At 41.2% G+C, this 23,674-nt stretch overlaps 1 protein-coding gene across 2 annotated transcripts in view; it reads right to left on the reverse strand.

Annotated features, from left to right (window-relative positions):
• Window positions 1–4,191: 4,191 nt before the first annotated feature.
• The window catches only part of CCDC180 (coiled-coil domain containing 180), a 40,569-nt gene continuing 21,086 nt past the window's right edge, over window positions 4,192–23,674 (reverse strand). Inside the window, exons 20-38 of one of the 2 annotated variants that reach the window (XM_073314009.1) lie at window positions 23,256–23,431; window positions 21,711–21,891; window positions 20,179–20,325; window positions 19,734–19,878; window positions 19,381–19,497; window positions 18,754–18,852; window positions 16,553–16,639; window positions 15,607–15,797; window positions 14,599–14,669; window positions 12,817–12,994; window positions 11,678–11,752; window positions 11,074–11,140; window positions 10,146–10,287; window positions 9,446–9,606; window positions 8,355–8,492; window positions 7,520–7,631; window positions 6,485–6,590; window positions 5,854–5,992; window positions 4,192–4,403 (exon numbers count right to left, since the gene is read on the reverse strand). In XM_073314009.1, coding sequence (XP_073170110.1) covers window positions 4,272–4,403; window positions 5,854–5,992; window positions 6,485–6,590; window positions 7,520–7,631; window positions 8,355–8,492; window positions 9,446–9,606; window positions 10,146–10,287; window positions 11,074–11,140; window positions 11,678–11,752; window positions 12,817–12,994; window positions 14,599–14,669; window positions 15,607–15,797; window positions 16,553–16,639; window positions 18,754–18,852; window positions 19,381–19,497; window positions 19,734–19,878; window positions 20,179–20,325; window positions 21,711–21,891; window positions 23,256–23,431 — 2,464 coding nt within the window. In that variant the 3' untranslated portion in view covers window positions 4,192–4,271. Of the gene's footprint in view, window positions 4,404–5,853; window positions 5,993–6,484; window positions 6,591–7,519; window positions 7,632–8,354; window positions 8,493–9,445; window positions 9,607–10,145; window positions 10,288–11,073; window positions 11,141–11,677; window positions 11,753–12,816; window positions 12,995–14,598; window positions 14,670–15,606; window positions 15,798–16,552; window positions 16,640–18,753; window positions 18,853–19,380; window positions 19,498–19,733; window positions 19,879–20,178; window positions 20,326–21,710; window positions 21,892–23,255; window positions 23,432–23,674 lie in introns of those variants that run through there. The other variant, XM_073314010.1, reaches the window with a different exon arrangement.

Below are 23,674 nucleotides of genomic sequence, written 5' to 3' on the forward strand. Positions count from 1 at the left end.
GTGCAGGTGAGTGAGCCCCTGATGGTGTGGCCGATGCAGTTGGGTCCTCTGACGGTGTCGCTAGAGTAGATTTGGGGACAGAGTAGGCAACGAGGTTTGCTACAGGGATAGGTTCCTGGGTTAGTGTTTCTGGGGTGTGGTGTGTAGTTGCTGGTGAGTATTTGCTTCAGGTTGGAGGGCTGTCTGTAAGCGAGGACTGGCCTGTCTCCCAAGATCTGGGAGAGTAAGGGATCGTTTTCCAGGATAGGTCCCTTCGAAAACATACCTGGCATTGACTGGCCACGCAAAAAGGGTCTGCAATTCAAAGCTCTCCATTAGCCTGGGCGTGCATGAACAAACAAACACTCGATATTACATGTGATGTGCCGAATGTCCCCTGAGGATGAGAGAATCAACAGCATCTGCCACTGCCGGGGAGCCCATTTCATAACCACATCAGTGCTAACAATGGCAGCCTCCTAAGTCTTGGATCAAGTGGCAGAAAATTGCCATAGGGAATACCTATAAAATCTAAGGAGAGAGAGTACTGCAAAACACAGGCCAAAACTCATTTGCCTGCTTTATAGCAACCAGCATTTACAGTGAGTGTGACGCCAGCTCTTGCCAAGGCTTTCGGCCTCAGCAGAGCACTGACAAATTCATTGCTGGAAACCAGTCTGTTTCACTTGTGTTAACATGAGTAAAATGGGTATTGGACTTTTTACGAAGGCTGCGAGTCTGTCACAGAGGTCACAGATTCCATGACTTTCCATGACTTCTGCAGCAGCTGGTCCTGGCTTAGGGGCTGCCTGAGCAGGGCAGCCCCTGGGCCAGCAGTTTGGGTGTATGGGAGGGGGCTTAAGACTAGGGGCAGGGGATTGGAGCATGCAGGGGGGTGCTTACCTCGGGGTGGGAGGCTCCCACTGGCATGGTCCTGCAGCTCCTAAGCGGCGGAGGGGTCGGGGGGTCAATGGGAACTGTGGCAGCCAGCGCTTGTGCCCCTCCGCCACCTAGGAGTTGCAGGGACATGGAACCAGGTAGGGAGCCCCTGCCAGGCCCGTTAACACTCCACCTACCCAGCACCAGCAGGGTCCTGGGCCACCTCCCCCAGCACCCACAGCCCCCTGCTCAAGTTTTAGTCACAGATATTTTTAGTAAAAGTCATGGACAGGTCAGGGGCTGTTAATTTTTGTTTGACTTTTACAAAAAATACCCATGACAAAAATGTAGCCTAACAATATGTTTAGTGTGTAGGCTTTATGAAATGCTTGTAAGTTGCTGCATGCATTAATCTTATAATTTCTTTATCACATGCTATAAGGTAATATTTAAGGTTTTGATTTGTAACTGTAAAAATATTTGCTGTGAAACTGCAAACTCAGTCAGGAGGGATCCTTTCCTGCCCATCAAGCAGACCTATCAAAACTGAATGGACCATTGTGGGACATCACCATGCAAAGATTTTGCTAATTGCTCCTTCAGTCCATGAAGAGGCTCCCTGCAAAAAGGCTCGTCCCATCATCTTGACTTCTGGAAGAAGGAAATTAAAATAGCTGACAAGACATTTTTGCATGTCTTTTGCTATTTGGACGCTCACAGGGCTGGAGCTACGAAACAGAAGCAGAGATCCCCAGTGTCAACCTGGGTTAGACCAAAAGGTTATTCAGAGCTGACAGATTACTACAACTCTGTCACCTTTTGAAACCATACACTGTAACCCATTTGTGTATAATATGCTTGCCTGCTTTAACCTTGTAATAATGCTCTCATTTTTTTCTTAATTAATAAACCCTTAGGTAATTTACTATAGGATTGGCTACAGGCGTTGTCTTTGGTGTGAGATCAATGTAAGTGGGGTAAGTGACTGGTCTCTTGGGAACTGGGAGCAACCTGAATATTTTGCAATCTTTGGTGTATAGCAGTGGTCACCAACCAGTAGATCGCGATCGACTGGTTGACCCTGGAGCCTCTAACAGTCAGTGCGATCTCCAGCTGCTAAAAGTCCAGTGGCACAGTGGGGCTAAGGCAGGCTCCCTGCCTGCCTTGGCGCTCTGCCGCTCCTGGAAGCAACAAGCATGCCCCTGGGTGGGAGGGAAGGGGTTTCTGTGTGCTGCTCCTGCCTGCAAGCACTGGGAATGGGGAACTGCGGCCAATGGGAGCTGTGGGGACGGTGCCTACAAGGAGGGGCAGCGCACAGAGCCAAATGCTCACCCCCCACTCCGGGCTACAGGGATGTACTCCAGGAGTGGCATGGGGCCGGGGCAGGCAGGGAGCCTGCCTTAGCCCCACTGCACCACTGACCAGGAGCCGCCCGAGGTAAGTGCCGCCGAGCGGGAGCACGCACCCCTCCTGCACACCAACCCCCAGCCCCTCCCGGAGCCCCCTTCCAGAGCCAGAATCACATACCCCCTCCTGCACCCTGAACCCCCTCCAGCACCCCAACCCCTTGCCCCAGCCCTGAACCCCCTCCCAGAGCTTGCACCCTCACCCCCTCCCACACTCCAAATGCCTTGGCCCCAGCCCAGAGCCCGCACCCCCTCCCGCACCCCAACCCCCTGCCCCAGCCTTGTGAAAGTGAGTGAGGGTGGGGGATAGCAAGCAACGGAGGGAAGGGGGATGAAGTGAGCACGGAGGGGCCTCGGGGAAGGCGCAGGGTAGATCCTGGGTTGCACTTAAATTCAAAAAGTGATCTTGTGTGTAAAAAGTTTGGAGACCACTGGTGTATAGCAACCAACTGTCACTAAGTTCAGCTTGCCTGGCTGCAAAATAGACTGGAATGCCCCAAGGGATGGTCTGTGACTCCACGGTAAGATTATTATAGCACTTAGGAGTTCATACTTGTTACTGGGTTGGTGAAGTCTAATTATAGAACACACAACCTATCTGGAGTCTCTGCCCTGCTTCTTGACAGTCTGCCCTGAGGCATGCACTCACGGTTATGAGCCACTCCAGACAACGTGACAGTAAGCATGAAAGGACTCCACATAAAGGTATCAGAATCAAGAAACAATAGTGCAAAATGTATCCTTGTCACTGAAGGCATCATTTGGTTCAATGGAGCTGCCACCAAGAGTTAATAGGGGCCTGCAGAAGTTTACTTCTGATGATGATGCATGAGAAGGAAAGAAACCATTCTGATGCTTAGAGACCAGGTTGATCTTGAAGCTTGAGGGGTGGCAAACTGAGTGCATCTGACATAGAAATTGTCAAGACAATAACCATTAAACCTCACACGGTCACTTTTACAGCACCGGAGTAAACTGATGTAGCTCCATTGACTTTAACAGACCTATATTGATTTACACCAGCTAAGGTTCTGGCCCAAAGAGTCTCTTTTCAGAGTAGAGCTGCTGGAGTACAATAAAATAAAACAGTTCATGGGGTTCCAAACAAACGAACAACTTAACAGCAACTCCCTGCCCTCAGTTCAAACCCGTCTCTCAAAAAATTCATGCAATTAGTATGTTAATTATGCCCTAGCTTGAATGATTGGAGGATTGTTAAAAAATTCTACCGAAGAGGCTTGAATTTATCTGCATGTAATAACATAATTTTTTAAATGGCCAGAAGATGAGCTAAAGCATGTACACTTTTGACCCCTTAAGACTAGAGTCCTTAAAGTTCACTGAAATAAGAGAAAGAAAGAGCTCAGAAGAAAACAATGTACATGATTCAAGGTTTAGAAAATAAGCTCTAGGAGGGAAGAACAAGGCATTTTCAGTCTGGATACAAGTACAAGGGATGGGATAAATCCGAGAATTCTCAAGAAATTTAAGACTGAAGTGTCTGAGTTATTAACAAAAATAGCCCGTCTCTCCATATAATCAGCTATTATTCCAGGGGGCAGCAATGTTAAAAAGGTGTTACAGATTATTCTAATTACAGACCAATCAGCCTTTTGGTATCAAGTACATTAGTTACAGGAATTGCCAGATTGGATCAGAGCTGTGGTGCAGCTAATGCAGCATCCTGTAAGGTTCAAGTAATCCAACAGTGGACAATTATAAAATAACTAGTCTAGAGGAGAAATTTCTTCCTAACCTCCATCAGTTAGTGGCTGTTATAAAGAGACACAAGCACAACTAATTATTCTCATGACAGAATCAGCTTTGGACACAGACCAGTCAGCAAAGACGGACTGTCCATGGACCAGTTACAGACACTCACCAATTATTCTAGGAAAGTTGCAGGATGTTCATACTTTTTCCTCTAATAAAGTAAAGTATAAAGTTTTATTTGTAGAACAAAGATACTGATATATTATCAACACAGATTTACATGTAACAAGAGGTTCAAGCATACAGCTGCTTTATCTTCTGAACAGATTGTTTCCACCAACCCTCCCAGCGCTGAGCCTTCATTAGCTGGGCTGTGTTTTCCTCCTTAATCTTGGCAAACTCCTCTTCCAGCTTATGCTTATATTTCTGAACAAATAACCAAAAAGAAGAAACTGGTTAAGATCAGATATACCTGCCATTTCTTTTAGTTTCTAACTCCATGCCCTGCTCTGCTGTGTCAAATGATTGTGTACTGGCCACTTGTTTTCCATATTTGACAATAGTGCTACACAGGTATTTAATTATTCATTGCCTTCTTTCCTTTCCTTTATTTAATGGGTACTGAAATAAACAAAATAAATATTTAAGTTTTGCTTTTAAGTATACATTGGGTTAAAATGTAAGATTCTCTATCTCACCTCAGTGAGTTCATGTGACTAAAGATCTACCTGTTCTAGAAGGGGGAAGGGCTTTAAGTCTCAAATCTACTTTTGTCCTACAACTCAGTAAGGCAAAGAGACGAGCTAAACTGTGTGATGAAGCTGCTCTGAGGTACATCACCTAGACAGGATGGGGAAGTTGTGAACCTTTTACCATCATTAAAACCTCCAGACCAAACAAATGATTTCTTATTCTAAAAATGAAAATGGTTTTCTTGAACCTACATTGTTTCATTTTGCCTTACCAAAATATATTTTATTGTGCAGCATGTATGTACTATATGATATATACCATTGATTAATATTACTTACATACATCTACGCATACACCACTCCTACTTCACAGGAGTGTTTTGAGGCAAGTGCTTCATCATCATTACTACACATATAAAACTGACACGGTTTTATGGTCTTGCTACCTCTGCCATAATATATATATTTTTTACTGTCCATACAAAATGATTGTTGAAATAAAGTCACTTCCAGAACTGGCCCAGCAGCATTGATCTTTTATTCCCATGAGGACTTAACAAAGCACCTCTCCCCAGCTGCTGATTTTGCTGTTCTTTGAGCTATTCGCAATGTGAGTTGGAGGGCTTTGAAGGAGTCTGGAATGGAATCTGTTCATTTTTCCTAATGACCAAAGTGACGAGAGAGTGACCCTGCTAGTGGCAGAGAAATCTGAGATGACTCAGGATTTAGGATGGAAATGGGAATGGCTCTTACTACCCATTCCACTCCAAGGGAGAACTAGCCTTGTGATCCAAGACTGAAATTGCAGACTTTGGGAAGAGAAATGAGTGCTGTATTGAAACAGCACGAGGGGGAAATCCTGACAACACTGTTACTCTCCAAACTGCAACTCTACATCATCATCAACTTTACATACAATAGTGATCATTTGTTCTGGCAACACTCATTGTTTTGTCCTATTGAAAAGTGGGGAAGGGCCTGATGGAAAAGGCTCTCAGCAGAAATCACTCAAGCACTTTCTACTTTTGTCACCATCATAAAGAAATGGAAATGAGAGGGGATTTCTAGTCACATTGATTCTGACTATAATCTTTGAAAAGACTCGCAGTGTGCCTTGGTTTTATGAGCAGATACATTTTCTTCTCTTATAGCCCCTTGAAATTACACCTCTCCCCTGCACAAACCACATAGGCTGCATCTCTTGCTTCTTTTGCTGAAACATGACCCAGAGTAGTTTTGGCTGTTGTTACAGAGGCAGTTTCTCTGCAGAGAATATGGTCTGGACCGTCTGTGAGCGTGGTCTTGGGTATTCCTGGCCAAGTCCTTAAAACCACAAACAAGAAATTTTTTAAAAACTTTTTGGTGGAGGAGGAGGAGTAAGGGAGTAGAACGATTCTACTGCTAGTTATACCTAAAGAGGAAATACAGATTTTTTTTTCCAGAAAGAAATCTCCACAAAAGCAGAATTTAGATTAATACTTGTCTTTCATATTCTTAGCCTAGGAGTGGGGAATTTAGTTATTTAAAAAAAACTAGAACAAAAAAATGCTTTGTTTTTTGTTATGTGTGAATCCCATTGATTAATATGTGGTCACATGATCAAAACAGGTAGGGTTTGTCCTGAGGTAGGCATTTCCCCCCTCTCTGAAGTACATTAGTTACTAGAGAAACAACATCGTAACTGTTGTGGGTAGAACTTAGGAAGTTCAACAAGTGTAGTGACATCAACAAGTATAGTAGAAAACTGTGTGGACAGTACCCAGAAGCATTTTTGACAGAATGTACAGAGAAGCATTCAATATATACTAGTGATACCTGCTGCCACGTTCAGTTAATGGCTTAATGTCATGGATCTCTAAAGAAAGCCCAGCTTGTTTACGACGGATTAAGGTGGAGATCTTCTCTTTTGGCATTTCAATTTCTGGGACATAGCAAAGGACAGACTTAGTAACAGCAAAACAAGATCAGCTACATATCATTGCTCCAAAGCAACTGTACAAAGCTGGATACTTTCAGTTTTCAAGAGGTAACTTTGCAAAAGTCAGTGGATCATCCAAATTCTTTCCTTTCACAGTACTCAAGGGTCTCCTATTCCTAAACCCCATCACCAGAGCACAGAAATAGTTTTCCAATTGGCCCTAGAACCCTGTTAGTAGCATCCTGAACTGCCATGTGGTGGGACTGAGGTGCTGGAACATCCTCAGGGCCAATTCTGGTTTGATCACAAGACCCAGAGTAGGGGGTGGCAGGGGTAAGGTTCTGGGCTACAAACTAGTTAACAGGCAGCCCTGGGAGGCAGCTGTAATTAGAGCATCCGGGGGCTGCATTAGCCTCCATGACAACTTTGAATTTGCGTGCACAAACTATCATTGGACCCTCACCACTTCCTCCCGTCTGTGCTGTCTATGCTGCATCTCCAAGGGGCACAGCACAGAACCTCACCTACAGTGTCAGTCAGGGAAGAAGGGAGATGCAAATATGTCGCTCTCGAGAACTTGATCTGAAATCACAAACTCTAAATTTGTACTTGTAGTTAGTCTGAAAAGCAACCAGAATAGCACCCATCCAAATCTCTGGGTACTTTTTACAAAACTTAAATTGCATAAAACTTCCCTTGAAATCTTTAGACAAGGAACACTATAGAAAAAAGCAATGGATGACAGCGTTTGGTATTACAAGTTATTCAGTATAATGAAATATAGCTATGAAAAGCAATAGGCATATGCAATTCTAGAAGGAATAGTGCAGAAGATTACAGAAGGAACTCTATTTCTCCTTTTAACAACATTTTACTGAAAGCATCAAGAAGGAAGTGGAGAACTGGGTAAGTGTTCCATTCAGTTGACTTACTTGCTACTTGTATATCATCAATGGTGATACTTTCATCCAACTCCAGAAGCAGTTTTTCTGTGAGGCTCGCTAGCGCAGAAACAAATTTCTGGGCACACTCAGCAGCACAGGCCTATGGGGACACAGTTATCATTTAGGACTCAAGTATGAGTGCAGATGGGAAAAGTTCTCCCTCCAAAGAATCTCATCTCCTTTCAGAGCAGCTCTGAGGAGTTACACAACTCTCCAACTTTGCTTTTGTGCAACAGCTACAGAGCAGCACTTTATGAAAAGCTCACAGAGTGGCCTCTCTGGAATGCTCCGAATGCAAACACGTCACTGATCAGATTGATGTAAATTATAAAATGGCACAAGAAGATCTGTGTAGTTAGACAGAATCTGCCCGAAGAGTTGCACAAAATGATTAAACAGAAAACTGAAACATCCACAGGGAAAACACTCATCACCTGCTGCAATTAAGATAGCTAACCAGGAGATGTCACCATTACTCCATTCTCACATGCCATCACTACAACACTAGCTTCAGAACCCAGAATATTGTCATTATGGGAGCAGACAAATGCAAGTTCATCCCTTTCCTCAGTTTGCACTGTGACTAAATACCCCATGCGAACAACAGATTGACTACAATCTTAGGAAGAAAGCATGGTCTAGTGGTGACAGCACAGAATTAAGAGTCATATGATATTGTCTTTAATGGGGCTGCCTAAAACTAAAAATCTTTTCCAGTTCACTTTTAATGGGGAGGTAAAATGCACCCTAAACTCCAACCTCTGACCTTGAGCAAGAAATCAAATAGGTTCTAACAAGCCACAGTCTAGTATGTCATTCATACCTGCAGTTTCTGGGCGTTAAGGAGTATCCCATCAGCTTGGTCTTTTTGTCTTTTTAACTCCTTCTGGCACAAAGCCTCCAGCTGGAGTAAGTTGTCCGGGTGCCCCAGAGCTGGACGCAGTTTGTTCTTGTTCTCAGCCTTTAATCAAACAAATACATCACTAGCATTTTTTGTAAAGAATGTGTGACTAGGTCCTAGAGAGAAAGAGGGATAAGTAGAAACACAACCCTTTTGTGTATCGGTTGTAACAGGGTGGCATGCCCTTTAATGGCTAAAGGCCTGGGGCCAGCCAACCCTAGTTACTAAGGAGATACACCTGAGCAGGGATCAGCTGATTCCCCTATAAAGAACAGCCACAAGCTGCACAGAGAGAATCCCCAGGTAGATCAGAGTGGGGACAGAGAGATGACAGAGGGTGAGGGAAGCAGATAGGCTTCAGCAGAGAACCCTGAGATATCAGTGATATTGTGATGCTTCTCAAGGGTCCCCTGTGTTGTGAGGCACCTCTCTATCACCTGCCCTTAGCACAAGGAAGTCTTGTTGTAGCTACTGTGGGTCAGACCCTTGATTCCACCAGCCTCTGGCAGCACTAACACTGTCCTGCAGGCCTTTGCAGGCTTCGCTCTCTCCGTATAGGTTAGCGAGAAGCACATAGCACCTGAGAACTCCGAGCATTCCTCTGGAGTGCCCAGCCCTGATCCACTGAATACTCACTGAACTTCCAGATTCTCTGCTCCCAAAGGGATAGTGCACACAAGCTTACTAGTGTCAACTAAGGATCACCATTCCACTTAACACACAGCACTTAGAGATTTTTTTTTAATCAAAGAACAGAGATTCATATGACAGCAAATAAAAATACTGGAAACAAAACAAAATCCTAACATGCTTTTGAAAGCCTGAACTTACCTCCAAGTTTAACTATTCTAGTTAAAAACATGAGACTGAAACTAGGAAATTAAATCAGCGGGTAGTTTAGGAGTCAGTGGCATAAGCAAGCAAATGAGTTTAATGTAAATGACAATAACATGTTCTGTCACACTGTGGATACCTTATGTGGAAGGGTATTCCAGCATGCCCATAAACTATACCTTTGCATTGTCCCATTCTTCCAGCTGTTCTTTGAAGAGTTGCCGGATCTGATCAGTGAAGTGTCTGAGCTGCTGCTCATGCTCTTTGAGAAGGCTGTCGATAACCAGATGGGAGATCTGAGGGAGATGTTCTTCAAACAACTTCAACTGATCCCAGAACTCTGGTGGAAAAGGTACAACCAGAGGAAGGTTTGTGTCACATACAGACATTGACGTCACGGAACCAGAAACCAATCAAACTAATGTATAGTATAAGTGCCAAAAGTGACTGGAATTTTCTTTCACAGGGATAATTTTTTCACAGGACCAGTGGTTGGAGACACACACAGGTCATGAAGCATTTGTACAGGTCTTTCAATTAAATATTTTTCCAGTGGTCTTTCTCACATAATTTTAGTAACTGACAGCACTCCAGTTACAGGTAATTAGCCCAATTCTGGTCCCACAGAAGTTAATAAGAGCATTGCCACTGACTGGAGTGGAAACATAACTAGGCTTTAAAACTGCATAATTTGAAAGCGGAGATTCCAGCCTTTTCAATGATAACAGGACCTTACATTTATACTAAGGCTACTCTGGTTCCTTCTTCTTCCATTGGCATTGGCCCAAGACTGATTTAAGAAAACTCTGGACTTCTGATCATTTCAGTTTTCAATTCCAATTGATATATATGACAACGTATTAAGCCCTAGGATTTTACCTATTAGGCAGGAATTATGGTAATCATCCGTCTGGCTCTGATAAGACAGGAGCTTTTGCCCAAACAATTCTGCACAATGGTCAAACGTCTCTTGCAGATATTCAGGCCTCGTGATTTGATGCTTATCCTTTCGGTAAAACTCCTTTGGAAGGTAAAGATGTGGTAAAGAAAAGGACTTGACAAAGTGTCCAGTCTAAGAGTAACCATTGCAAATATATCAGTACAGTGGATCTTTAGGGCTTTCAACCTCCCCTTCATTCTGTGCCACCTTTATCCTCCCCGACTTGAACTTTACCAGCAGCTTTGACCTGAGCTCAGAGAGGGAATGTTTGCTGAGAATGCAGATTCCTTACCAGATATCAGGCGTATTGTCAAATCTCTTTCCCTTGTAACTAGATCACATCCAGTCTCTGATCTCAGCTTTCCTAATCATCTTGTTATTAAGGTGATGTTCTAGTCTCTGAATTCATGACACTGAGGTGTGGTTATGGCCATTAAAAGCAGGGCATTTTGGTATATTTATACCTTATCTGTGAAAAACTGAGACCAAGACTTCTTCACCTCCATTTTGTCTTAATCTGCGCCTACCGTCTGATCCCGTTACAACTAACAGGGTTTGAGTTGTGTTGGTAATGAAGCCTTTCTATCACATAACTATGGCAGAGGTATGTATATTCATCCACACCTGCTATTCTGCCAAACAGGGATGGTATAAAGTTTAGTTATTGTTTGTACAGAACTTTAAGATATAAAAGCCAATGCATGTATTAAGTATTATTATTATTATTATTATACACTGGATGCACTAATAGAGTAAGACAAATTATTGTGGAGCTCCAATGCAATATAGTAGAACCAAATTGCTAAGCTACTACCGGAGTAAATCCACAATAGTAGAAATTTACTGCAGAAAATGAAGTTTTCTTACCTCAGCAAGATACAGCAAGGTATCATTACCCTCCCAGAGAATACAGGTGATAATCCCCTTAAAATGACTGAAACCAAAACACAATGACAATCCAAAAAGTACTTGGTACTAGGAATATTTCTGACTTTTAAAAACATTTTATCTCATTGAATATGAGAGGTACATATATTAAAATAATCATAAATACAATGTAAATAACATATATTTGTACGTTGCTGTAAGAATGCCTAAGATGACCCCATCCCTCTGGGTACAGCTCCTCTTCAAGGCAAGCAAAGACAAGAGTAAAATGCACATACAAAAGCCCATGCAGAAAATATTAGGTGTAGCATAACAAAAAAGGCAAAACCAGCTAAATTTCTACACTAAAGAGCATATATAATATAGCTCCATAGCTTCCAACATTATGCTTTTTGACAGGTTTCCACCCCTTCTCCTTTTGTGTCCCACCCCTTTTTGTCCAATGCATCAAATAATATAAAACAACCACACCTATAATTAACACTTCACATTAAGACTGTACAATTGTCTAATCTAGCTTTTCAAAAATAGCAATTTAATGGTGTATTGGATCAATACTTTACGAAATACAGAGCAAACTTACTCAGATTCTTTAGGCTTCTCTCCAAAGATGTGGAACTTCTTGTCAATTCGACCTGTTCTGGAGTATTTTTGTATGCTGAAAAGGCAAAGATTTTCTACTTTATTCAAAAGAATTCAGACTTTTAATACATAGTCTCTCTCCACCCCCTCTCACCAGTTGTTTATGATACTATGGTCATATGAGCGTTATCAAATTAAAAAAAAAAAAGCTGGGAAGATTTTCATGCCCCACATTTATATTACATGAAAATTATCATCTGATAGAGACGTTCTCAGGATTCTGCTTCCTATGGGCCCTCCAGATCCTCTATTTCCTGACCTTCCTTTAGAACAGATGATCCACTACAAGGTATTACCTCACGCACCTTGTCTCTCTAATATCCCGCGATCAATATCACTACAACTACACTGCATACAGATTAGCATCTAGCCACATAAATGCCCATTTAATGTGTCTAAGAGCCAACTTGAGTTTCCAAAATAGGACATCCAGTTTAGGCACCCACATTTGAAAATTATAATACCTGTGTTTCAGAGTAACAGCCGTGTTAGTCTGTATTCGCAAAAAGAAAAGGAGTACTTGTGGCACCTTAGAGACTAACCAATTTATTTGAGCATAAGCTTTCGTGAGCTACAGCTCACTTCATCGGATCGCATTCATCCGATGAAGTGAGCTGTAGCTCACGAAAGCTTATGCTCAAATAAATTGGTTAGTCTCTAAGGTGCCACAAGTACTCCTTTTCTTTTTGCGAATACCTGTGTTGTCTGTGCTATCAATAATATACACACACATCCATATATTTGGAAATTACTGTGTGTTTTTATATTACATACACACAACTTAGCATCAACCTGCATCCCCAAACCCTTTGTATTAACTGAAATAGGAGAGGGAGAGAGAAATTAATAGGTAGAGGTGAGGTTTGAGACGCGATTTAAAATGAGAGCGAGCAGATAAGGCACAAATACACAGCGCAGCTGTTCCAGATGGTAGGCACCGCTGGGGAAAAGGCTCACACCAACAGTAGTGAGAATGTGTGGGAGGATGGAAAGCAGGCTAGTGTTAGACAAGAAAGAGAAGTAGACAAAAAAAACCCCACATACACAAGATGCTGGAGTTTCTCTTTCCATAGTCCTTACCTCCCCACTGACAACTTTTTGCTTACAGAGGTAGACATCTTGGGTCCTACAGATAAATTGCTATAAAGAACAGCGTTCTGGGGATTTTCAGCCTGCAGATTTGAAACAGAACCTCTCTGTGCTGTGGGAGCCTGATAAGTTGCTTGATAAATCGGCTGATAAATGGGTTGATAAATCCCTTATAAGGAAAGAAGTAAATTCTGTAAGTCAAATTTGAAGTCATTTCTATACATTTATACAGCATGTGTTTTCACTTCCATGCTGAGTACTCCTCACATTAATTGACACAAGTGAAGAGAAAACATCAAGATGTTTCTAAATTGGATTCAGCACCCAGAAGTCTAGGTGCTACTCTATGCAAGATGTAGGTATGCTGCCCCAGCAGTTACCCAGGGAAGGGCTCCTTGCATCACCTTTGGGTAGGGAAGAGGTATGAGCCTCTGCCACTCCTGGCTTCCCTCCAGCCCCATTCCATGTATATGCTCATGGGAAGAGAATCTAGAAACTAGGAGCTGCCCTCTGCACCAGATGCAGGCCCAAGATCCAGGTATATCTCACAAAGGTAAGAAAGGGCTCAGGGGTCTTATTCCCTTGCAGTGCCATTTAAGACAAGGGTAAAATCCAGCCACAAAAGAACAGTCTGCTTCATTGTGTTTTGGTATTTCCACTTCAGGTCCTGAACTAAATTAGAAACAAAAGCAAGTGGAAAACATACAGAGAAGTTAAGCAAACAGTTTCTGAACCTCAGAAAGGTTTGGATGAAGATATGAGCATATTTTTATCTCATCCAAACCAATTTGTCCCTGCCTGATTAGATACTTCTTTCATAAGAAGTTGGGTTCTTTTCTGGCTACAGCTCTCCGCTTTCATTTTTCACACCAGAATTTAAGTCCAACTTGAAGTACTAAGTGACCTGAGTTTGATGGCCTCAACTCAGCCTCTGGTGAATGTGTGTCCTCATAAAACTACCACATGTTTGACACAAATGGCAGTGTCTGCTTAAGGGAGGCTCAGAAATGAGCAGGTATGGCTAGCCCAGAGTGGACTCTCCATGTCAGAGGGAGGTTATTGATTAGGCAGCCTGAGAAAGCTCACATTGTATCATGTCTAGGACCAAGGCAAGGATGTGGGAAGAGGGCTTACTCTATTACTGGATCTCCATCACGGTTACATTTTCGAAGTGCTGCATGGGGTTTAGCTCTAAAACTCCTATTAACCTCCATGGGAGTTATATGGAGAGCTGCCACTTTCAAAACCTCAATGGAATTACATGAACAGCTGCCACAAACACTTTACCTAAACCAACATAATCCTTCATTTAAAACAAAACAAAAACAAAAAAGAGAGAGAGAGAATATCATTGCCTTCTCCTAATGGGAGTATATATGCACTCACATAAAGATATAGGGATAAGTCTTGTCCCCTGTATACTGACACATATGGTTGGGGACAAAGAGTGTGTAGGGGGCCTCTTTCCTTCTCATAAGCAGCAGGACAGGATTCATCCAAACCTCTCAAGACAGTACTAGGAGATATGGCTATCCAGTATGTTTCCCTGCACGCCATATCCCAAAGGATGTCTGGTGCACACATACCCAGTCAACTGGCATGTATGATGCAAGCAAGAAAAAACATGGCCTGTAGTAGGCTGATATGTACTTTATTCCTGCTCAGAGGTATAAATATATAGTCACATATTAAGAGTTTCCAGTTAAAATATATATTTCTTTCTGTCAATCCATAAGAAAGAAAACTTCAGCAGTAAAAAGACTGCTTGCATACCTCCTGCTACTGACTGTGAGCGATCATCTCTCTCATGCCGCAGTTCTGGAGATTTCTTTGGTTGCTGAATTCTGCAACAAAAATTAAGAGCTATGTGGCTTCTAAATACCCAGCTACCAGTTCTCTATTGTTGTCATGGTCTGAGAGCACTTTAATCTCTGAGATACTGCCTAATGTTAGGGCTAAATTTACAAATGCACGTCTAACTGCAATAATTTGCGTGAGAACAATTCAAATGAGCTAGCATAATTGTAAATTAGAAGTTTCTGCAAGCACAATTGTACACTCAAGCATGCTATTGAAAAGGTCTGGAGCTTGCCATTTCACACCATCCACTGTCTAATTATTCATTAACGTTTATACATTTTCCTCATACTTTTACCTTTACGTAACATTTTATCTCCCTTTAATTCAAACAATGCCCTTGAAGCCAGAAAACTAGTAGCCAGTTAACATCTATTTTTACAGCACTTTAGTTGAACTAGTGAAATTTAATAGAACTAGTAAAACCTGAGCCATCCTTTGTAGGCGACAAATCTGATTAATTGTCACAGATTAAAGTGCCATTAGAGGAGGTTTTGGAATTAATTGATAAACTTAACAGTAACAAGTCACCGGGACCAGATGGCATTCACCCAAGAGTTCTGAAAGAACTCAAATGCAAAATTTCGGAACTATTAACTATGGTTTGTAACCTGTCCTTTAAATCAGCTTCTATACCCAATGACTGGAAGATAGCTAATGTAACGCCAATATTTAAAAAGGGCTCTAGAGGTGATCCCGGCAAATACAGACCAGTAAGTCTAACATCAGTACTGGGCAAATTAGTTGAAACAATAGTTAAGAATAAAATTGTCAAGACACACAAAGGAACATAAATTGTTGGGCAAAAGTAATAAATATGTATTTGAATTGCTTACACTGCCTCCTGTGCACAACATGACAGTGAGCAAAAAATTAAGTAAGTTAAAGGACTAACAGCTTTAGGCACAGAGAGCATTTACTTACTGGAGTAAATTTTTGATAACGCTTACTGCTACATCATCAATTACTGACTTTCCAATTCTGCTTGAATTCAACAGTGGAACATTATCTGCCTCCATAACCATCATCCTACTCTCCTCTTTGAGACTCTCTGATCGGATTGCAGCTGCAATGGAACCTCGTAATGCAAACTCTGTCTGAGCTGGGATGGGGTCCTGGAAGTGAAGGAAAACAAAATTAGATATTACTAAAGAGAACAGGAAGTTAGTTATACTATTCCATGGAGGTGCCGGCTACCATCTGTGCTGCCCCACAGGCTAGATGAAAACGTTTTATAACTTAGAAACATTTCCAATTGATTTTTCCCCTTTCTGCAGCTATGAGAGGTTAAGAGTTAAGTATAACTATAATTATTACAAGCAATCTTCAAATAAATATAATTAATAATAATGATGCCTTCTAGTTTACAAAATAAAACACTCTATAAAGAAGATGTACCAACCAATAAGGAAGATTAATCACCTGATACAAAATCTGCTATCCCATCAAAGCCTTCAGCAAGTGCATCTGAATTCCTTAAAGAAACCTTTAAAAACACACTCAAACACACATGCATGCACAAGCACAACCTCTCATTAAGGATCACCTTCTACAAAGTGCTGAGCATCTCCTGAGTAGTCCTGAGCACCCTCAACACTTGATAGCCTCATTGGTGGTTGAAGGCACTCAGTACCTTGCAAGATTGGGCCCTATATCACCACCTCTTGGGCAGCTTGTGATCATTTGAAATTCAATGGCATACGTACGCTTTACCTGAAAATTCAAAATATGCATTCTGAAAACCTTTTAAAATACAGGAGTAATCAAAATAGTTTGCATTTGAATAGTAAAATTCACCCGAAGATTACACAAAATATAGCAATTCCGGCTCCTGTTATCTTACAGTACAGAAGGGGATGATTGTTGTTACCAGTAGGCAATTGAGATACTTGCTCCTTTTTTTCAGTTCTTTCATCACAGTTTTGGCAAAGTCATACAGTTCTTCCGAAGTCACAGCCTAGTTAAAAGGAAAGGATAATGTGGATAGCATTTTGCTCAATATGGTAGAAAATTTAGAATGTACCAAACATGTTGACATATCACATCTGTCTGTCGAAGATGTTTCTAATCTGTTCTATCACTTGTATCTAGGCATTCGTGGAAACCAAGGGATCAATTCACTGCCTATAGAAGCTGATGTTTTTCTTTTTTGAAAATAATTTTGAGTGTGAATATGCTGGTCAGGAAAATGAAGGACTAGTGGTTTTAGTGTCTCTACCAATGCAACTTCTCATGACTCTTATCAGCTGTGATATAGTAGGGCGAGGAAGCATGGAGAAGGAACTTTGTTGTGTTAATATCAATGGAATAAATGGACCCCCGAGAGTCAAAGGCGTTAACCTGACCCTATCACTGAAAAAACACTAAACAGCTTAACATGATTGAGGGTTTTGAGTACAGAGACCTCGGCCTGCTTAGCCCAGGGCAACAAATGTCATTAAAAATCTTTATAACTTTTTATTAAAGATATAGAAAAAGGAAGAAAAAACAATTAAATCATTTAAAATGTAGAGTATTAAGAAAAGCTTACATTTTAAAAATATCCCTTATTCTTTTTTTAGCTGTAGAGAGTTTTTGTAGTGAGAACCTCCTGTTTGACAGCCTTTTAGATGGTAATAACTGTCCTTTTTGGGGAAAAGAAAAAAAACAAGCTAAGATGGTCTGGAATTGATGTTGTTGTTGCTGAAATCCAGTCCTGCTTCCTTTAAGACTACACAAAACAAATACACACAGAAGGGGAGAGCAAAGAATAGCAAAGGCAGAAAATGCAGCATCTGTCTCTGGTGATGACTTTCACCTGCAACCTCACTGCTACAGAAACACATGGCCTCATCAGCCACTCCAAAACCTGGCAAACTTGTTGTTTAGGGCACTGGTTTTAGCTGCCTCATTGGTCAAGGGCTCATGGCACTGTTGCGATAGAGATAGTCTTGGTCAGTTAAGCCAGACTCTTATTAAACAGAAGGCAAAAAAGAGAGCGATAGGAAAGAGAAGAAATAAGGTTGGGAAGGTAAAAGACACATGACACATTCCAGGTGTTGATGTGTGGATCCCTATTTCTGGCCTAGTCTGGCCAGGACATCTCTCAGGATCAGGTTGACGAAGGCCCAATGGTATCATGGTGGACCCCGTGTCATAAGAGATGATAGGAGTGTGAACCATAATGATAAAGTTAATTCCTTTCAGTCTACTTTTCCTTCATCCTGGCATCTTGATTCCCTCCCCTGTCTCTTTTTAAGGACCTCAAAAGGACCAAGTAAGACAACCTTCCAACACATCAATTTTAGTTAATTAATTTCCGATTCCATTCTCTTTTGTTCACCAGTCAGGATCTTAACATAGTCCTTGAGTAGTGGTAGTAAACTTTTGTTTCTTCCAGTCTTGCTTCAAGTTTTGCTCATTTTTATAAACAATTTTGTGTGACAGGCTGAGTTGGCTCTTTGTTACCTTGGACACCTTAGAGTAAGCCTCTCCACAACAGCTTCTTGAGCGAAGAATGCCACGTCAACTTGTTTGGTGATTTTTTTGATGTGCACAAATGGAGACTCATTTCAGGGTGAACTAATTTTCCACTTATGAACAAGGTCAAAATTTAGAATTTGAACTCAGTGCTCCTCAAGTAAATTGCCTATGCATTAACCTACTGTGCCACATGACCCTGGATGTAGCTGATTTTTTATTATGTATTACGAATTTTTCCTTTGTTAAACAGTAGGCAGCTGCACGAATCTGATAGTTCACTGTTCCAAAAGCAGGTAAAAAGACTTTCTGATAATTTAAAGAGGATTGATTGGCACTGCCAGTTTTGCAGCCTCATTACCAAAATTCATGTTTCTCAAAAGCTTTATTTATATTCTTGGGTATTTTTCTTGACTTTTTTTTTTTAAAAAAAATCTATATATTTATGTGTGCGCACTTTTCCTATTGCTGGTTTGGCAATATCCTCCTTTTCCCTCTATAGTTCAATACAATATGTCATGCCAGTTTGACTACAATGAACTATGGTGGATACTAACAGACACACACAAACATGCACATCATACAGCTACATGATGTCTCTTTGGAACTTACTTCTTTATCCACAGTAGGATGAGCACAAGCATCTATTTTCTTAAGGAATTTCTCCAAAGAAGAGTTTAATGTCTGTGCCTGGAAATTGGAGTTTGCCACCTAGAACAGAAGCAGATGTTAGTGAAATGAAAACCCAGTTGAGATAAATGAACACTCAAACATTTATAGAACTATCAAAAGATTTCTCCAGGAGAGAGCAAGCACAGAGATCCTCATGAAAGAGCATACTATTTATTTTCAAAGAACAAAAACATTGACTCACTGGTACCCAAAATGGAAGCCAAATTCAGTGATTTACAACAGTAACTCTTTTTTCATGGCCTATATTGCATCAACCAGATGGCTGGTCTATTTAGTTGTAGGTGGTTAGAGTGAAGTGCTGCAAACCTAGGGTGCGATCCTACTTGACTGCAACAGGAGCAGGATTGGGTCCTAAATCCCCAGATTCAAGGCTGGCAATGACAGAGGAAAACACAGTCCTTAAATAATAGATAAAAACATTGTACCTATGTCCCATCTGCGCATTTGTCTCTCCAAACCCAGCCAAAACCCCTTTGGATAGAATAAGTGAAATATATAAATGATTGAGATTGAACCAAACTAAAGTTCTGGAATTTGTATTTGTACCTCTGATTTGATTTTCACTTGTAGGTTTGTTAGAAACCTCTGGATTTTCTCCATGAAGAGACGGTCCACTGCAAGATTATGGAATTTTGTTTCAAACTTGTTGATAACCTCAGTAGCCTTGAAAACAAAAGCCAAAAATCAGGAGATAAATCAGTCTTAAACCTGTCTTTCTTAGCCTTTAATAATAACACTTAGCATTTATATAATCATTTTCCATTATTATCATGTCACACAAATATTAACTAAATCTAAGAAAGTCTCACAACCAAAATCTAGGAACACAGGGGATTACAATGGTTACATGAGCAGCAGCCAGGAATTTGAACACTAGAAGGGAATGAAGATCTGCCCACTTGCTCTAAGTAGTTTGACTCCATTTTCTCCATATCAATCATGATTAAGCCTTCAATGAAGTCAATGCGTCCCGTTTCTTTCTCCAGACGCTTACAGAAGAACTCCACCTCTTCTGGAGAAAAGTTACCTCCTTCTGAAAACAATCTGAAAACAATAGGTGAGAAAGGAAAGTAATTGTCTTAGGGTTCTGCCACCTCCTCAAAAGAATCCTTAGCTGAACAATCCCTATTATATATATTTTTTCATGGGATGAAAACACTATTATAATATTAGCAATACACTTTTTTAAAGGATGAACTTGAATTTTATTTTGCTGACTTGACAATAAATTACAGAATTTAGGTAAGGACACAAGGAGAGAGAGAGAGAGAGAAATAAAACCATACAAGCCAGGCAAACAGAGATTGATATAGAAATAAACACACTCGCACCTCCCCCTTATACCTGCAAGCTTTAAGAAAGTCCACATTTGAATCTCGTAGTTTCCCCAAGGCTTCTTCTAAATAGTTCCGGTAACTCCGCAGGGATATTTGGATAACTTCTACATGATTAAGCAGCTCTGAGTGCAGAGAGTTGCTTAGAGCAACCAACCTAAGAGCAAATAACAAAAGACAGCCTTTTCAGGGAAATCTATGGAAGACTAGACATTCCTTTTTAAAGGCTGCTGTGTCTTAGAGGTACCAGAAGAATGAGAGTTTAATCAGTGCGCTTCTGTTTCCCTTCCATTGTGAATGTTTTGATGTGGCAGCATACAGCAGACACACTACTAGCAAACAGTCAGTGGTATGAAAGAGGAATCTCATACATGTGCTATCATAACCTAACTTGCCAATTGCTGCTAGTATACAGGATAGGTAGCCTGGATAAAATCTGGATACATGAAACAAGCTTTTTCTACTTTATTCTAAAATTATTATAAAATTCACCAATGACTTTAGTTTCTTAGCAGGGAGATAAACCCGGAAGAGGCTTTACTTTTCCTATTCATATTTATGAGGTAACACATTAAAGAGTAATGGCACAGAAGGTGTTGGTCTTGAGATATTAACTTCTACTTCTGCCAAAGAGACCTGGAGTAACTGACTTCACAGTACCTGGGGTTTCTAGGTTTTACAGTGCACTGAGAGAGGAAACAGAGAGTCTAACTGAGTTAACCAAAGGATTTCTTTGTAATGAAGACTATCACTCAAAGGAATGGAGATTAAAGTGAGAAAAGCATTCCACGTGTCTCCCTTGCAAAGGATATTATGGAAAAAAAGAACTCAGCGTGGTCCAATCTTTATGTTTATTCCATAGTTTGGACACCATCACTGTTGTGAGAAATAGTTGTGTGAGCTAAGTTAGTACATATACGCAGACGGGCACACACGCACACAAATAAATGAATGTAAATGGAATTTTCCTCTTATTTATTTACACATTGTCATTTCCATTTGTTATTTCATTTTTGCCCAAACATTATTGGACATGCCTTCTTGTATCCTGGGAATGATAAAGTGTGTTTGTATTTAGTTTTATTTTTCACACCATTGTTCCCTCATTATTATAATTGCCGTAAAACATGGGTGAGAAGCCTAAAAGTAGCAGAAGAGCAATAAATACTGTACGAAGGCTGGATAATGATAAATGTCTCAGATACATGAGCTTTTTGATCTCAGCGTGTACAAGTATCTGTTCCTCTATGCCGAAGCTTTTCTGTTTTAGATCACAGAGTCATGTGACTGTACATTATACAAAAGAACCTGGTAAAGATTGTCCCACTCTGAGTTATTGTCCAGCTGAAGGTGGACAGAACAATAATTAGATCAAATGATCCTACCTCAGTCAAATGAGCTGTCTGGCAATCAAACAGTATGATAAATGCTTCAAAGAATGATGATACATGCTGCTGTTCAGGAAATCTGGGATAAGGCAGACTCAGGATGCAGTCCAGGAGTGGGAAACCTCACAAATCATGAGACTCATGATGTGCTTACTGTTCAGCCTTAGTGGAACTGAGGAAGATGGCCTCCATGTCCTGGATCCTTCTGCCGAAGTTCTTGCTGATGTTATTTTGGTCCTCTCTCAGTTTCATAAACTCATTTTTCTCCTTGGTCAAAGCTTCCACCACCCCTGCACAGTGACACTCCAAACGGTCTTGGTGAAGAAGCAACTCCGCTGAGAGGAAAGGAAAATACTCTCAGATGGCCATCGCCTCAAGCTTGGATTGAGCCCAAGCATGACATGACCGCTCCTGACTTCCAACACAGGTGACTCTGCCTTACCCCAACAACTAGCCACTATGCTCAGTAGAAGATGGCTGGTGGTGTGAAAAGAGGGGTGAAAACAAACCAGGCAAATCTCATATCAGCCATGAAATTAGCACCGAGAAGAGGAAAATTTGCCTTTGTATCCCTGACTTTTCTTCCATCTCTGAATGCCTCTCTGACTTCTCCTGGATTTATTTCAAACTCAATATGTTAAAATGTGAATTTCTCCCCTCTGCTCCTATGCTTTCTCCTCTCCCTCCCTTCTCAGTCATTGCTGACATCTCCACTATCCTTCCCATCACCCAGACTTGCAACCTCAGTAGAGCTGGTTGGGAAATTTCTTGTCTGAATGATTGTCCAATGGATGATGCTCCTTTTGCAAAGCCAAATTTTTCTGTGGGAAAATTTCAATTTTGAAAAAAAAAATTTGATTTTCCATTAGGAAAATCAAAATGATAGCTTCCCAGTTCTCTGCCTGAAGGGGAGCTGCAGCCAAGCTTGTGGGGAAGCAGGGAGACTGAACGTCTTGGCTGTCCACCTGCCCTCTCCGGACGGGAAGCAGGGAGACTGAAAGACAGGGAGGCAGAGAGCTGGAGTGCTGGATATAAGAGGGAAAGAGACATTGACAAGAGCCTTCCAGGCAGCCAGATAGCAAGCTGACCTAAAATGAAATTTTTAGAATGTCTGTCCTGCGAAAAATATAGAGGTTTCTATTTTTCATCCCAAATGGAGATGTAATTTTTTCCTACACTTTAACATTTTCCACAGGATAGAAATTTCATTTTCTGGCCAGCTTTAAACCTCAGTGATACCTTCAACACCTCAATCCTTCTCCTACATCCAGGCTCTTGTTAAACTTTGTCACTTCTTTCTCTAAAACTATTCTAAAATCCCCCCTTTTTCTTTTGTCTGCCACAACAAAACATTATTAGCTGAATTTCAAAGGTACTGAGCATCCACTGCTCCTTTTGACTTCAATGGGACCTGTGGATGCTCTGCATTGTTAACGATCAGCTCAGAGGGTCATTCATGAATCTCTTCTTAGTGTGAACCAGGAGAAAACAAATGTGAGCTATGAAAAAGGAAAGTTAAAACCCCCCCACAATATGTAAGAAACTAGCAAGTTTAGGGTAGGAGCTGGAAAAGGTCCCTTGAACCCACATTATTCCCCAATATTGAATCAATTAACACTAGCCACTGTTGTGCCACGTTATGAGTCACACCCAGAGAGCTCTAAAAAAGAGATGTGATGCCCAAAGTGAATATATGTACCAGCTCTGACATTATGGATATCCTTTTCTATGTGCGCGCGCCTTGGCTGATGCATGTGAAGACGCAGTTGCAGTTCCGAATTCAGCTCCTCTTTCTTGGCTGTTACAATGATCCAGGAGTTGGACAAGGATTGGGGAAACCACTTCTCGAGGTGCTCAAAAAAGCAGAGGCGGATCCTACGATTGAAAAGCAAACACATTGCTTTGGGAGACAGAGTGCATGCATGTGTGTGAGAGACAAAGGATTTCATTTTGGAGAAAAACTCTTCAAAGATCTCAGTAAAAAAAAAAAACAAGCTCTGAGGAGTCTGACTCCACTGAGATAAGGTTTCTCACCAATCGCACAACAATCAAACATAAATAATGTTAGCCTGCCCAACTTGTTATTCTCTTTACAGCATCTCAGTTCACTCATCCTGC

Source organism: Lepidochelys kempii, chromosome 16 (assembly GCF_965140285.1).
Source record: "Lepidochelys kempii isolate rLepKem1 chromosome 16, rLepKem1.hap1, whole genome shotgun sequence".
NCBI classification, from domain to species: domain Eukaryota; kingdom Metazoa; phylum Chordata; order Testudines; family Cheloniidae; genus Lepidochelys; species Lepidochelys kempii.